Source organism: Temnothorax longispinosus, chromosome 8 (genome assembly GCF_030848805.1).
Source record: "Temnothorax longispinosus isolate EJ_2023e chromosome 8, Tlon_JGU_v1, whole genome shotgun sequence".
Taxonomy (NCBI): Eukaryota; Metazoa; Arthropoda; class Insecta; order Hymenoptera; family Formicidae; genus Temnothorax; species Temnothorax longispinosus.
This window is the reverse complement of record NC_092365.1, coordinates 13,733,185-13,747,891: the sequence shown is the minus strand read 5'-3', so window position 1 is coordinate 13,747,891 and position 14,707 is coordinate 13,733,185. Positions and strand designations below refer to the sequence as shown.

Here is a 14,707-nt window from a genome sequence, read left to right as displayed (position 1 = left end):
ATCCGTATTATTCAAATTAAGGGAACTTGGTATCTTTTTTAACGCGCAAAGGCCCAGACCCGCAACTACAATCGACCAATCACTCGCGTTCAACGTGCCTCCGTATTGGATACGATCAATTTGTCGGTTTCCACGGTGACGCATCGGCATGACTACGCGAATCCGTCTGGATAGGCCTTAAAATAGTCGCGCGTGTGTTTATTCATATTTTATTCTATTCATGTGTGAACGTGCAAATGCGTGCAGCGTGATTCGATCGACTTAACCTCGCTCAATTTTTCGCACGCATATAGGATAGGGAAAGAGATTTAGAACGCTCCCAGCTGCGGATAGTTCCTTGAGAAAAATTGGTAAAATAATATAAATATATTCGAAAGAACCTGAAGCTGGAAATCGCAAATGTGTTAATAACCTCCATAAATGAAAGACATTCCTCAGGAAAAAAAAGAAATATTTTCACGCATGTTGACAGAGGCGTCGCTGAAGAACGTATCCAGACTGTCCAGGCCGAGATAACGTCTCGACGTCGTGAATGACCGGCTAATTGAATGCATCGTTCGAAAGGTTTTAAAGCAGTGGTGTGTTACGGAAAATCCAGAAAATGTTTAAGAAGTACGTGTCGCCTAAGTGTAAGAGTAAAAAGGAGAATATTTTGAACAGTGGGGTATATTTAAACAATTTAAATATATTTCATTGATAGAAAGCACTCGGCATTCTTTTTTTCAAGGATACAAAAATGACAGTTTCAACAAACAATGGAAATGCTGAAATTTCTATTATAATGGACACTGCTTAAATATTTGTTATTAAATTGTGCTTGAAATGTGTCGCTTAAATTCGTACTAACTTTTTTGTTAGATTCGATGAGAAGGACAGTGTTTCCGGCGTTCAGCAGTTGAAGTCGTCCGTGCAGAAGGGAATTCGTGCGAAACTCCTGGAGCTGTATCCCCATCTGGAGAGCCACATAGACGTTATAATACCAAAGAAAGACGCTTTTCGCATTGTAAAATGGTGAGTTACCGTTTGCATAAAGTTGTTTGTAATTTAACAATTTTCTTTTCATCAGCCACGACCATATAGAGATCATAGTGAACGCAGCGGGAGATCTGTTATTTTTTCGTCAACGTGAGGGTCCCTGGATGCCTACTTTAAGATTGTTACACAAGTGTAAGCTTCCTCGCCAGTCGATCGAATGAGAAATAGAAAAAAATGTTGTACAAATTTCATAGCGATACATACATTTTCAGATCCATTCTTCCTGCCAATGCAACAAGTTGACAAGGGTGCCATTAGGTTTGTTCTTAGCGGTGCCAATATAATGTGCCCTGGTTTAACGTCAAAGGGCGCAAAGATGATGACTGTGGATAAAAAAACGGTTGTCGTATCCTTTTAAGCGCAGTACAATCTCGATAAAGATTGCGATACGTTTTAACAAATTTATTTCTTCGTCAATAAGATACAAATTCAATGAAACAGGGAAAAACGCCGTAATAAGATACAAATTCTTAACTCAAACTGTAGGCTGTTATGGCTGAGGGCAAGCAACATGCGTTAGCTGTTGGAATTACGACATTATCCACAGAAGAGATGTAAGTCAAAATAATTTCTTCAACATACGCTTTTAAATTATTCATATTTCATTTCTGATTTCCAGCATCAAAGTGAATAAGGGAGTAGGCATCGAAAATTGTCATTATTTGAATGATGGACTTTGGCAAATGAAACCAGTGAAGTAAGACTGATTGTACCATGGATCCAAGATCAAAGAACCATTTTAGATACAGATGTTCTTTTATCCATTTCTACTTCACTACGCAATTATTTCACGTGGAACAGTATAATTTCTGGACAAATCTTGCGTCCACAGTGTTACAGATCATGATAAAACCAAACTTATCATTATATTTTTATTGTATAAATTAATTACGCCGAATGGGTCTGCTGGCGCAAGGATATAGAGATAAAACAGCGATACGCCATGTCAAATAGAAATCCAAAATAGCGTTTGTAAAATAAAGAATATTTAAGCGGATCCCGATTTAGTGTCTACCTGGCCCTCTTGATTCTCCGACGGACCGGTACGTTCGCCCTCGCAGTGTCCCGCGGGCGCAGGATACGGAGTAGGATTGTTGGTATCGGGCGCTGGTGCGGAAGCCACGGCGGCCGTTGCGCCGCCTGCGACGTTAGCACCGACGTTATTTTCAGGAGCGACTGTATGAGGCGACTGCGGGTGATAATGCGGACTGTGCGGACTATGTGGACCGTGACCGTGAGGTCGACCCATCGGATGGGGCGAGTATTGCGAATACGGCTGATGGTAGTACGGATGAGCGTATTGCGGATAAGGTTGATGATACGGCTGTTGCTGAGAGTAACTGTAAGAGGGATGCGGCGGTCTCGGAGCTAACGGAACGTTTTGTGGTTGTTGCGGGCCTGGTCCAGACTGATACTGCTGGCCGTAGGCCTGATTGGGCGGCATCATTTGCGGGGTGTGCGGATTCGCTACCGGTCCCTGCGGCGGCAAAACCTGCGTGCTCTGGGTACCTTGGGCGCTCTGATGTGGCGGCATCGGGTGAGCATTCGGCAGCATTGCTTGCTGGTGGGGATTATGCTGAATGGGCATACTTCCGGGAGCGGACACCGGCGGCATGTTTGGCGGAGCGGAATTTGCGGTCGCATTCGCGCTTGCAACCACCGCCGCGACCGCAGCTGCTGCCGCGGCTGTCGTGGTCGGTTGTTGAGGCGACATCACCGGAGGCGCCGGTGACTGTTGCGGCTGCGGTGGTGGCTGTTGTTGGTGTTGCTGCTGATGTTGCTGTTGTTGCTGCTGCTGATGTTGCTGCTGCTGCTGCTGATGTTGCTGCTGTTGATGTTGCTGCTGCTGGTGTTGTTGTTGCTGCTGCTGCTGGTGTTGTTGTTGCTGCTGCTGCTGGTGTTGCTGCTGCTGCTGTTGTTGCGATTGCGGAGGCTGAGATATCACTTGATGCTGTTGGGGCGGTGGAGGCTGATGCTGCTGGGGTGGCTGTGACGGCGGTTGATGCTGCTGCGCTGGCGGAAGAGGTTGATGCTGTTGCTGAGGAGGCTGATGTTGTTGCTGAGGAAGCTGATGTTGTTGCTGAGGAGGTTGATGCTGTTGCTGAGGAGGCGCCGGTTGATGCTGAGGCAGCGGCGGTGGTGGCGGATGTTGGGGCGTTTGCGTCTGTTGCTGATGTGGATGTTGTTGAATCGGATTGACCATGTTACTGCAGAACATCCCAGAGTTGGTCGGATGTTGCTGAGTAGCATTTGGTTGCACCGCTGGCGGTGCCTCGATCTTATTCTCGGTATATGGAGGTGACATTTTCTTGTTCATTTCGACATTAGATTTTTCGACGTTACCGGATTTTTTCTCGATCGAATCACTGTCAGAGACCTACACACACACAAACGGGATGGTATTTCTATTTCTTTGTATAAGATTTTGATTACGTTGAAATTTATGTAAATGTTATGTAGTATTATTACATCAGGCTGGCTCTCGTCATTAAGTGATGCAGGAGTTGGAGTCGGAGTGGAGTTTGGAGTAGATTCACTAGATGCTGGTCCATCCGACCGATTCTCTTCCGTTCCTCTTAATCTCTCTCGTCTAAGAATTTCATACTGCCGTTCTACCAGTTTGTTAAATGTCTCTTCATCTACCGCTGGTTTGCAATGCTAAAAAAAAAGAATAATTATGTATCCTGCAATATTATTAAATATTATTAATCTATAAAAAGTTTTTTGTACCTTTTTCAATTCCTCTTGAAATATTTCACTAGTTTCTATGAATTTACGTTTCTTTGCCTCAAATTTCTCTTCAATTTGTTGCAATTCAGCTTCAAGTTTTTTCTGGAATATCCAAAATACATTTCATACTATGATATTAGGATATTACTATAAAATGTAACACACATGCGTTAATTACCTGATGCATAGTTAAGGATTGTACTTGGCGACGTAAAACCTGCATTCTTTGAGTAGTGACTACAGAGCGAACATCAGGGACAACCGTGTCACTAAAAATCTCGTTAATGAGCCGATGATTTCTTGTGTAACGCGAATATGCCACGTGTTTCACAGAATATCCATCATCTTGATCTATTAATCAAATGCAAAATTACTATTATAAAGTAAATATTTTAATAAATATCCGTAATAATAATTTATTGTTACTTATGTACCATCGTCATCTTCAGCTGGTAAAATATCAATCCTTCTATCCTGAGCTGCTTGGCTTTTGCTACTGCCCGATGAACGTTCGTGACTCTCTCGATCATCATTGCTTTGTTGTGCTGCACACAATGCTGCACAAAATACAGAAATTTTGTAACGTTAAAAAATGCCACCACAGTTTTTACCATGAGTCTTAAAACTATGTTAATTACACCTACCAGACTTGCCACGATTCTTAGCTGCGATATAAGCTAGATATGCGGGTGAATTGTGGTAAGTTTTCAAGCTCTTCTCATACTCCACCTGTGTTAAACGATTAAACAATATGTGTGAACGAGTCAATAAATTATAGAATTGTATAAAAATATAATAGAACGCATGTGTGCTTTATACCTTCTCAGCTTCGTATTCCTCGATGAACTCTGTCTTATCTTCTTCTGGCAAGTCTCTCCACATTTGCCCAATAATCTTACCAATCTCCCATAACTTTAACTCGGGATTCTGAGCCTTAACTTGATCCCATACCTTCCTGCTGTACCTCATATATGGCATAAGGGGTTTCTCTGGTGGCTTGGGTGGTTTTGGCATACGAGAGTCAGCCTAATCACAAAATCAGACATTAAATAAAATCTATCTCTTTTATGACAAGTTGTTACACAGATGCAATATTTTATATAATCTGTCATAGTTGCATTATTTACGAAATTAGATACGTACATTGGTGTTCTTTCCAACTTTCTGGGGAGTGAAGCCTGGATGACTGTGGGGAGTTTGTACAAACGGGCTCTGGGTATCTTTCTAAACACAGACAGATTGCTCCAATTAAACTCAAATCTCCAACAGACGTTATTTTGTCACAAGTGCTCGTCTACTTACACTGTTGGTCGAGGTGCTCGAACTCCCACCGGATGCTCTCATACGTTCTGCGCACAAAATATTACGGTATAAGTACTCCAAATTTACACTGACAACTCCAAGTCAGGAAGAGAGAAAAGAATCAATTATACTTACGATTGGAGGCTACGATGTTCGACGTAGCCATCGCGACTTGCTTGTAATTCGCTGGCAGTGCCATTTTGTATCACGACGAGCTCTTACACCGGGAAAACAGAGCGAAGGTCACCGCGAGGTACTCCTGACGTCGGCGCTCTCGGGGTTCACCCTCGTCGATCTCGGAAACGTTCGGAGATGATTAAGACGATACTCGGCGATTAAACTCACGGTACGCTCGACGGGCGCGTCGCGAGTGTCGCGACCACCATCGATGACGCGCAACCGTGGCGTTCAGGTTCACAGGCTTTGTTGCTGAAAATAAACCGAGAGAATCCCAGGGATAGCCTCGAGCCGATAATTCGCGACGGGACGCGCGAATATTCCGGTACTCCCGCGAGAGAACGGGAAATACGGGAACTCGCGGAGGAAAAAGAGAAAGGAGCGCGTTTCTCGTGTCTCTCCCGTATTCCTCGCACTCGCATCCGTGCCCCGTGGACTCGGTGCCCTCGGTGGACTCGCCTATTGGAGCCGGAAAGCCGGCTCCAGAGGGGCGAGTCGACCAATGGTAAAAAGGATTCAATCGCGCGGCTCGGTTTCTTATCTCGAACGCCATTGGTTAGCGTCGTGGCAAAAACCTCGATGCTGCCGTGCATGCTGTTTTATATAATATATTTTGTACTTTATAATTGCATTTTTCTATTTTTCTTGTTGTGAGAATAATTTTGTATTCCACTTTTATTAATTCAGGAATCTTTAATTATTTTTTATTGCAAATCGTAATTAAAAATCCTTCAATCTCTGTCCGTAGCCATATTACTTTTTAGCATTTGGACGTGATTGGTCGAGGCACGTATCTAAATGCGCATTCACGAGAATGTCTCACCTGTTTTGTTACGTCATGCTTCTGTGTACATGTGAGTGTGTAATCAGAGGTTATTTTTTTTACGTCATATGTTTATTTATTTATTTTTATTCTGTCGAGTGTAATTCATTAACCTTGAGAAGAAATCGATACGATTGCAATGCATATGCATAATTGAGATAATTTAAATATAAAAATACAAATGATGTCGAAGGTTACTGTATTACTCAAATTAGCGCGTCATAATTATGGACTTGCGACTACCTAATTTTGCATATATAACATAACGCGTTAAACTTTGCATATGTGTTTCTTAAATTGTTCTTTAAATATTTAAGATTATTAAGTTATTTAAATTTTAAAAGTAGATTGTGATCCTTGACATACTAATTCTAAAAATGTTGAAGGGCGCAAAACATTATGGATTGTGTGTTTATATGGGGACTAAAGTTCAAGCCGTAAAATAGCGTTAAAAAAGTATGCTTATTTTATATGGGAAATTCTTGGAAATTAAAGCTTTGTTATACTTATGAGGAGCGTAAGTTTTGTAATCTGATAAAGTAACTTTATTAAATTTGTACAATATACCTTTCTGCAGCTGTTTTGCATAGGCAGTGCTTTACATGATTACGCAATCTGCTAAAACAGATTCTTGCTTTTCTGCTTTACCTAAGACCTTATTTTTATCGTTTCATCTATTCCCCTAATCGTATTGTGAGCGTTTAATCGTCAGTACGTATCGTACAGGAGATGTTCAATTTGTATACAATATGTCGTAGATCGGTTTTGGCAGATAATGATTGCACAATGCCTGCAATCGTTCCCTGCGTGACACAGGTGTGTACCGTCGCATCGGGAAGGTCTTTACTACAGCATCCGTTAGGGTCCTCGTGACGGCAGTTAAATCAGCTTCCGGTCCCTGGGTGTACTTTTCCAGTGCCAGCATTTCCCCCTGAAACAGCTCCTGACCGTACTCCTTGCGAGTTTGAGGATCCAATTGAGTCCACATGTCTCTGGCTTGCTCGAGCAGCGCAGTGTTGTCCTTCAGCCACGCATTACCGGAGACGTATTCCCCGGTCTCAACGATCACGACGTCGACACCCCATCTCCGCATCTCCAGTCTTAGGCACGATCCCCAAGCTTCCACTGCGGCCTAAAGATATATTTATAATCTTCTATTGATCTACTCAAGCCTTATTAATGCCCTTCCAGTCTTATGATTATATATACAAATAGACAACGCCACGGTTAGCTGCACGTACGACAAAGAGGATTTACCTTGAGGGCGCAATAAATGCCTCGGACGGGACTCGGTATCCGCGCCAAGAGGCTGCTGACGAGAACGATTCGGCCCTTTGACCTCCTGACCAAAGGAAGAAATACCTGTTACAGAGAAAGGAGATAGTGTGTTGCGCGTTATGTCACGGGTTTTGCACCTTTTGACATTTTTATAACGTTTATGATACCTGAGTTAAACGCGCTAAGCCAATGAAGTTGATGTCTATGCTTCGCTTGAGAACAGATGGGGGCACCCACTCGCATTCTCCGAGAGTCACCCAGGCAGCGGCATGCACGAGTGCCCATAATCCTGAAATAACGTAGCAACAATGACGTAGGAATAATCCGTTACACCGATAATCTCAGGAAGCTTTAAGAGATATAGCTATATACCAGGAGCTCCGTCAGGCAAGTTTTCGTTGACGTAGAGGAAGGTCGAGTGTATATCACGTTCGCTGGTAACATCCAATTGTAGCACGTGCAATCTTCCAGACGCGTGGTCTTTTAGCTTCTGCATGATATCTTCATTCTCGGCTTTATTAGTGAATCCAGCGAATACGGTGAAGCCCTTAAAAGAGGGAAATTATAGACATTATCTTTAAATTATTCAATTGGTAACATGAGCTATATGTTTTACGTATATATACATTACCAAATCGTCCAACTGTTTAGCTAAAGCATATCCGACGCGCGAATCGCAACCTGTGATTAGTATTGCCTTTCCTGCTGCAGTAACCTGTTGCATCAAGTAGAAAAATATATAACTTTCACAACTTATTGAATCATGATCTGCTGTAATGAAGCTTCATAACGCTTTTGATAATGAAGCTATTGATCGGGCGATAATGGTCTTAAAATTCTTTTGCAAAAGAAAAACGTGTGAAGCAGGAAGTATGGTATGCAATGATAACAGGTGGATTATGCAGGTGCTATGCAAAAAAGGTCAAAGGTCTCGACCAGGCCTAGTGTGAAAATCCATGGAAATTCAGATATAGAGGGCCTTTGAACTTTCAAATGTCTACTACAAGTGTATGGCATTATGAAAGGTTGAGGACACATGATTTTGTCACTATGGGGGTACGATACATGCCCTAACTTAGCAAATGTCAGACCGAGTAATTCTTTTATGTAGTCGTAAAATTTAAAATAAAATTATGGGAAAAAAGGGGAAAATATTGAAGATTTGCGTTAGCGCATACACCATAACGCAAACGCCTTACCTTTAGATTGTGATAGAATAATGTGGATCCTATGGATATGACCAATAGCAACAAGAAGAGTACAAAGCTAGATGTCTGCGAGATCCCAAAGGTGTTTAATATAGTTGCCAGGATGACTGCAATTGCATGTGAAAATGCGATGGGTAGCAGACACCTCTCTGCCAATTCCCATGTCTGACTGTCGTCGGTCTCTTTATTTCCACTCGATAACGGCATTCTTGATTTAGATTTTATATCAAAAACGTGTGATTGACTCCATTCGAATAAATTGGTGTAGCTCACGGAGGAGCCCTAACTGGGCTATGCCTGAGCTAACTTTAAACTTAAAACAGTGTCTAGTCTCATTGATCTAAATATAACTACAGTGCTGTGTCTTAAGTTCAAAGCTCCTAGCAGATTGAAATACTTGAAAGTCGAATTTATAGGCTTAGTAATTAATATTCTATTAAATAATACACAATTCAATTTTTATGTATTATTATGATAAATAATACTAAAATATATGTTAGACTAACAAAAAGATAAGAATTTGTAAAGTACGTTAGTTTCATTAATCTAGATTAATGATTGTGTCAAAAATTATATAACATTACATACATTATATAAAATTTAATATTATTATTTTAATGAATTTTGTGTTAAACATTCAGAACATTCTACAAATATATTATAATTTATCATTAAAATAGCATAAAATTCTCTCTTTATTGTATTTTAACTCTTTTATATTAAATTATCTCTTCTTTCATACATAGTTATTATATTAAAATATTTTAAAATAATGCAAAATAATAAGAGGATAATCTAATTTTTATTTCTGTTCCTTTTTTAAATAAAACTTGCAAATTTCCATTCAGAACGCATATTATCTAGATAATATATTTATGAATATTACAGAATCGTTTTTATTCGTTTATATTTTCAATCTCTCTCCTCTGGTTTTCAGAGAAGTGGATCGATTGGCACGTGTCGTGAATTATCTCGTCAATCCGTATATTTTGCATGCATCCTCTTTGGTGACGGTGCACGCTGAGGTATTTTTGTAAATTTCTCGTCTCGGTGCTGATAAAAAATGAGCGCGGCTGCGGCCGCGGAGTGGGGTAGGTTATTGATTTCCGTGTAGGGGTGCTACGGCAGAGGGTTGGATGGATAGAAGTGGGTGGGGTAGATGCTGTGTCGGGGTGTCTCTCGCTCGCTTGTATATACCTGCCTGTGAGAGAGTCTACAGGGGGTATAAATAGAAGGGGTAGTTGCACCGTTGACCCAGTGTTGAGTTGACACACGGTCAGTTCAGTCACTCAAGGCATCACATACACATCACTCTCTTTCTTTCTCTCTTTCTGTCTCTCGTTCTGTCGCGTCGCATAATCGCCGTTGCCTCCGCCTTCCACTGATTTTTTTATCCGCGTGAATTGTTCAAGGAGAGAAAAAGGAGGTCTCGTTCAAGTCTCCGTTGATCCTCCAGGTCAATCCAACGCGATCCTGAACACTGCCCTTTCATATCTGTTTGCTTCTTCCGAGCGACACGATTTTTTATCCAAGAAATCGTCAGCGATACGACCGCATCCCGCATCCTAGTGCATCATCGTCGAGGGGGATACCTTTCGACGCTAAAAGAAATTAGAAGCAGCGTTTGTACACACCGTGTTCATCGCAGTTGTGTTCGTTACATCTCTTGTACGCGTAAGGGCGTATTCCATCTCGTCCCCCCGTCATCGTCGGACGCGCGGGTCACTCGAATCTCCCTGACACATCGTCGAGGCACGGACCAACTAATGTGCAACGAGAATCAGGCCTTAGCAGCAGTCAATTCTTTCCGGGGAAATAAATCCTTTCTGACTTATTGTTAGACGATTGCGCTTGTCGCTGAGCGTCGGGGAATCCCAGTATCGTAATATCGAATTGAAACCGGACTGAATTAATCCAGCCAGCAATCAGCGGGACTAGGATCCGTTCTCGTTCGTCGATCGTGAAGAAGAAAGATGTCAGAAACAACCGGAGTCACGCAGGGGATGGGCAATCCTTACAAGATAGTCGATCACACTAGGGAGCGAAGAAAGGGCATCACCGCCTCGTCGCTCAAGGAGCTGACCAACATCGCACGCAATAGACTGGCATTGCCCGTGGACGCGGATCTGACGATTGTGCTCGAGCAGGATGGTAAGAGAACGTTCATGCTGCAACATACAATAGTCGTCAATTCTAATATTTCTTCGATATATTAGATGTTTATAATAATTTGTTGCGAAACATGTACCATAATGATCATTCAGTCACTATACAATTGTGTTTTTATAAGGAATAAAGTTGTACTTTCACATGTTGATAAATGGTTACAGGAACAGAGGTAGATGACGAGGAATATTTCGCCACGTTAGAAAGGAACACGAGCTTAATGGTACTACATGGTGATCAAAAATGGGTTGCTGTGGGCAGTAGCACGACGGCGTCTCGTTACATCGTCGTGGATGACGTGGATAATGTGGAGGGTGGTTCAAGAGTCGACAAGATTCGACGACGGCGAACGCCCATTGAGCCTCTGGTGTCATCGTTGCACGGCGACCCGTCGCACATCTCTCTCCTGGGAGGAAATGACTTGGAATTACTCAGCGACATGGATCCTGACAGTTTAGCTGACATAGTGCCTGACAGGTAAGCGATGGAGACAATCAGGGTGACTTCGACTAAATTCCTTCAATAAAAGATTGAAAATTGATTCTCATATTAACAAAGTGTTACTTGATAAATTAATAGTCAATCAAGTTAATCAGAGCTTGGTTGAAGTTACTTCTGCTATTTCAGACAATATACTTTCTATTACTATTATCAAGACGGTATCCCTTACGATATCCTATCAAGTGATTGTCTCAGGACAGCATAATTAATTTCCATGTTTGTTCCAATCTTGTTACAGACTCTTCCTCGAGCAGCTTAAGGAAGCTTCAGGTAGATTCCTGGCGGAGAAGCGACAAGCGCAGGAATCCATGGCTCTTCTCCAGATGTACGCGAGCGGGGGTGAGATGGAGCGAGCGTAGGCCATGTGGGGGGTGGGCGCCCTCACATTAGCAAATATGTATAGAGTGCGACGCCGCATATTCTATAAAGGTCGCCAACTACAACAAACTCTGATTCTATTCTGGAATTGAGCCCATCGCTATTTACACAAACTGGTAAAGTAACTGCAAACACGAGCGTTAGTGGCTCAAGCTGAACGCAGCGTGTCAGCGAGAAGACTCTCGTTATCTCTCGCATACGAAGAACACGAAGAAACGCAGAAATAAAAACACTGTACAGAGACATGAAACACGAGTAGTTTACGCGTTCGCCCAATAATTTAGTACCGTAATAATCAATAATAATAATAATAATAAAAATAATAATGATAATAGTAATAGGTTTCGCATCTTAGAGGAAATAGTAGCTCTAAGTTTTTGTAGAATTTTTTTAATCTATATACACACGATTCAGTGGCACAACTATGCTTTGGCAATACTTTACATCCTTAGTGAGCGTACGGAATTGCTTTAATACAACATAAAAAAAAAAAGAAAGATACCTTGCTGTACCGACAGAATTATACATGCGCAATTTAACTGCTAATTTGTTTGAATAATACATAAGAGGGAAAACCGCGGTAAGTAACGTTCCGGAGTAAGTATTCCGTCGCGATATTGCCATATCAAGTCTTAGCGAAACGTGTTTCGTTTATGGGATTTTTGTACTTAGATACGTCATATCGAGATTTGGTTCAACGAAGATCGATGGAATATTTAAGACTGAATTTATAGGGAAAACGAAAACCACCTCCATTGAGATCACCAATTCATTGTACACTAACATTAGCGATGTAACAATAGCGACAAAAAAGTCGATATCAGCCCTTTGATACCAAGCAAAATTGTGCTATTTGATAAAAAAAAGAAAGAAAAAAGAACACGTGGAAACCTGCAGCAAAGAAAGAACATAGGTGTTTCTGACAAGACTATGCATACACGTAACTAGGTACTAAATATTACTCCAATTTAACGATTATGTAATCAATAATCGAACCGAGCAATGTCATATTTATATTCATGTGTTCCTCGAAAGTCACGAAATCAAAGTATATGATACACATTTATGATACATTTTCTAGAACCGTAACGAAAGTGTATGTCTACTCTCCGCAGAAATGCCCTGTATTAATATCGTGACGTTCTTTAATATATATATCGTAATATAATTATCACATGCCTCTTGTATACTATAATCGCATTACAAATATATTTGTATTAGAACCACCGCCGCGATTAAAATTTATATGATACGGAGGTGAAAAAAAAGGCCGGCAAAGGCAACAGCCGGTATCGAACTACTTGCTCTCTCGCTGTACGATTAAATGTATCTTAAATATCAGGCGCAATACCGTTTGGTTCCACAGATCGATCTTAGAATATTAGTTTATAATGAATTGATGTGATTGATACTATTCTCGAAACGCGACCGAGACGACGCGTTGGAAAGTATAAGGACGCATTAAATAGTACTGCCAGTAAAGGAAAGATCGATTAATGCTCAACAATGTCCCCGATCTCAAAGAGGAAAACGCATTTTTTTTTTAAATACCCGCATCTAATGCGCGGTATCATGAAAATGGCATTATATACTAAGCACATTACCTGTTACTCATTGCTACATGTATATTTTAAGAATAGAAACGCACTTAATAAGTTTAGCAGAAGTTAAGTTTTAACGGAATGCAAGAAGTTGTCGTCTATGAGTTGACGTAGAGCGTCGGAGGCGTCCTTCATCCGACCGGACGCGTTGCGTAATTGGTACACAGCCTCTTGTAACACCAGTTCATCTCTCAGCAACTGTCGATTAACAGCCGACAATTCTTGTACGCTGGTTGTGATCGAGCCCTCGATCATTTGCAGAATGTCTCTATTCAAGGTTTCATTGCACTCGTCTGTTCAAGTTTAACATATGTCAATTTAAATGATGTTCAAAATTAATAAGCGAAATGTATGTATGTATATGCATATATCGATTTTGTGTTTTGAGGTATAATTTAATGTCTTTCATAAACGCTGTTTTATAAGAAACTTATAAGAAAATTCTTTGTACAGTATAACTTATAGATAAACACTGTAATTATGCGAATATGTCTGTGCAGTAAATTGAAATTAAGTTAGATAGTGATACGGATAATTGGAAAATAAGTTATCGATATTCCACACGAACAGTCTCTTATAATACTGTTTAGCTATAGTTACGCACATTGTACTGCTGTAATATTAATAAACGAATGTTAACAAAAGTAACATACTCATGTCATGTTTTATAAATATTTTATTGAACGCGCAACGAAGACATGATAGTCCGCAATATTTGACCGATACTTTATGAGTAACAGAAAAATAAATGTGAAACAAGTTAAACATGATTATATATGCATCTTAAAATATTACAATTATTAAATCACTTACGTAATTTTTTGTGAAGCAGACTATTGTACTTGATAGAACTTTTCTTAGATTTTGGTATTTTGAGATCCGTGTAAGGAGGACATGCCATGGCATCCACCGCTCCACTAACACTACTCAAACTCGTCAGATCTGTAAATAAAGATTCAATATTATTTAGATTCTTATTTAAAGAAAAATCAATATCTACAAAATTTACCATCGTCAGACTCTGGTGCTTCGCCTGAGATAATGGTACCGCAGTAGGTTGACGGCGTTCGCGTAGTAGGAAACCCTAGGCCCTGCAAGTAACAAAATTTGTAGACAATACTTTTCTATATTAATTGTATTAAATTCAAAACATTCAGCATGAAACATAATACAGTGATATATTACATACAGTGACAATATTCGACGCATCATCATCAGACTCCGGAGCTTCTCCAGAAACAACTACAGCTTTTAAATCCATCTTTTTTTGAATAATGTTTATAAGATTTTCATAACGCTGTAATAAAATAAAATTTATATATATAATAAATAATATATATAAGAATTTAATATGATATTATAGAAACTAATTAGCTTTCAATATTTAAATGCTGTTTATTTATCATAATTTGTAGAAAAATTTTATTATGATTTTCATTGTTATTAAAATTTATGGGATGACGTTTAATACATACATATGCACTATCAATTTGAGGTTAGTGTACACT

At 40.3% G+C, this 14,707-nt stretch overlaps 5 protein-coding genes and 2 long non-coding RNA genes across 8 annotated transcripts; 2 read left to right on the top strand and 5 right to left on the bottom strand.

Moving 5' to 3' along the window:
• Positions 1-192: 192 nt before the first annotated feature.
• Positions 193-2,032, top strand: Mcts1 (malignant T-cell-amplified sequence 1 homolog). Its single transcript, XM_071785333.1, has 7 exons — positions 193-350; positions 473-612; positions 859-1,011; positions 1,067-1,167; positions 1,248-1,381; positions 1,522-1,589; positions 1,655-2,032. The coding sequence occupies exons 2-7, from the start codon at positions 602-604 to the stop codon at positions 1,734-1,736; spliced, it is 549 nt and encodes a 182-aa protein (XP_071641434.1). The 5' UTR covers positions 193-350; positions 473-601; the 3' UTR covers positions 1,737-2,032.
• On the bottom strand, positions 666-1,146 carry LOC139817337 (uncharacterized). The gene is made up of 2 exons (XR_011733197.1): positions 1,021-1,146; positions 666-952 (listed from the first exon to the last, which is right to left on the bottom strand). It is a non-coding gene; the product is annotated as an uncharacterized lncRNA (long non-coding RNA).
• LOC139817323 (uncharacterized) lies at positions 1,423-5,708 on the bottom strand. The gene is made up of 10 exons (XM_071785312.1): positions 5,203-5,708; positions 5,068-5,114; positions 4,909-4,989; positions 4,585-4,791; positions 4,410-4,494; positions 4,200-4,322; positions 3,944-4,116; positions 3,766-3,867; positions 3,505-3,693; positions 1,423-3,412 (listed from the first exon to the last, which is right to left on the bottom strand). The coding sequence occupies exons 1-10, from the start codon at positions 5,264-5,266 to the stop codon at positions 2,024-2,026; spliced, it is 2,460 nt and encodes an 819-aa protein (XP_071641413.1). The 5' UTR covers positions 5,267-5,708; the 3' UTR covers positions 1,423-2,023.
• An 877-nt stretch (positions 5,709-6,585) lies between these two features.
• LOC139817328 (D-beta-hydroxybutyrate dehydrogenase, mitochondrial) lies at positions 6,586-8,907 on the bottom strand. Its single transcript, XM_071785320.1, has 6 exons — positions 8,545-8,907; positions 7,977-8,060; positions 7,718-7,892; positions 7,513-7,634; positions 7,325-7,429; positions 6,586-7,199 (listed from the first exon to the last, which is right to left on the bottom strand). Exons 1-6 carry the CDS (start codon positions 8,758-8,760, stop codon positions 6,801-6,803), a joined length of 1,101 nt encoding a protein of 366 aa, XP_071641421.1. The 5' UTR covers positions 8,761-8,907; the 3' UTR covers positions 6,586-6,800.
• Positions 8,908-9,314: 407 nt separating this feature from the next.
• LOC139817332 (DNA fragmentation factor subunit alpha) lies at positions 9,315-13,847 on the top strand. Its single transcript, XM_071785328.1, has 3 exons — positions 9,315-10,704; positions 10,884-11,196; positions 11,459-13,847. The coding sequence occupies exons 1-3, from the start codon at positions 10,527-10,529 to the stop codon at positions 11,577-11,579; spliced, it is 612 nt and encodes a 203-aa protein (XP_071641429.1). The 5' UTR covers positions 9,315-10,526; the 3' UTR covers positions 11,580-13,847.
• On the bottom strand, positions 10,530-10,940 carry LOC139817338 (uncharacterized). Its single transcript, XR_011733198.1, has 2 exons — positions 10,802-10,940; positions 10,530-10,721 (listed from the first exon to the last, which is right to left on the bottom strand). It is a non-coding gene; the product is annotated as an uncharacterized lncRNA (long non-coding RNA).
• LOC139817335 (uncharacterized) lies at positions 12,730-14,707 on the bottom strand. Of its 2 annotated transcripts, XM_071785334.1 has the most exons (5): positions 14,675-14,707; positions 14,389-14,496; positions 14,209-14,290; positions 14,013-14,141; positions 12,730-13,492 (listed from the first exon to the last, which is right to left on the bottom strand). In XM_071785334.1, exons 2-5 carry the CDS (start codon positions 14,458-14,460, stop codon positions 13,266-13,268), a joined length of 510 nt encoding a protein of 169 aa, XP_071641435.1. In that variant the 5' UTR covers positions 14,461-14,496; positions 14,675-14,707; the 3' UTR covers positions 12,730-13,265. The 2 variants fall into 2 exon arrangements, with proteins under 2 accessions (XP_071641435.1, XP_071641436.1); XM_071785335.1 differs by lacking the exon at positions 14,675-14,707 and having other exon boundaries at positions 14,389-14,661.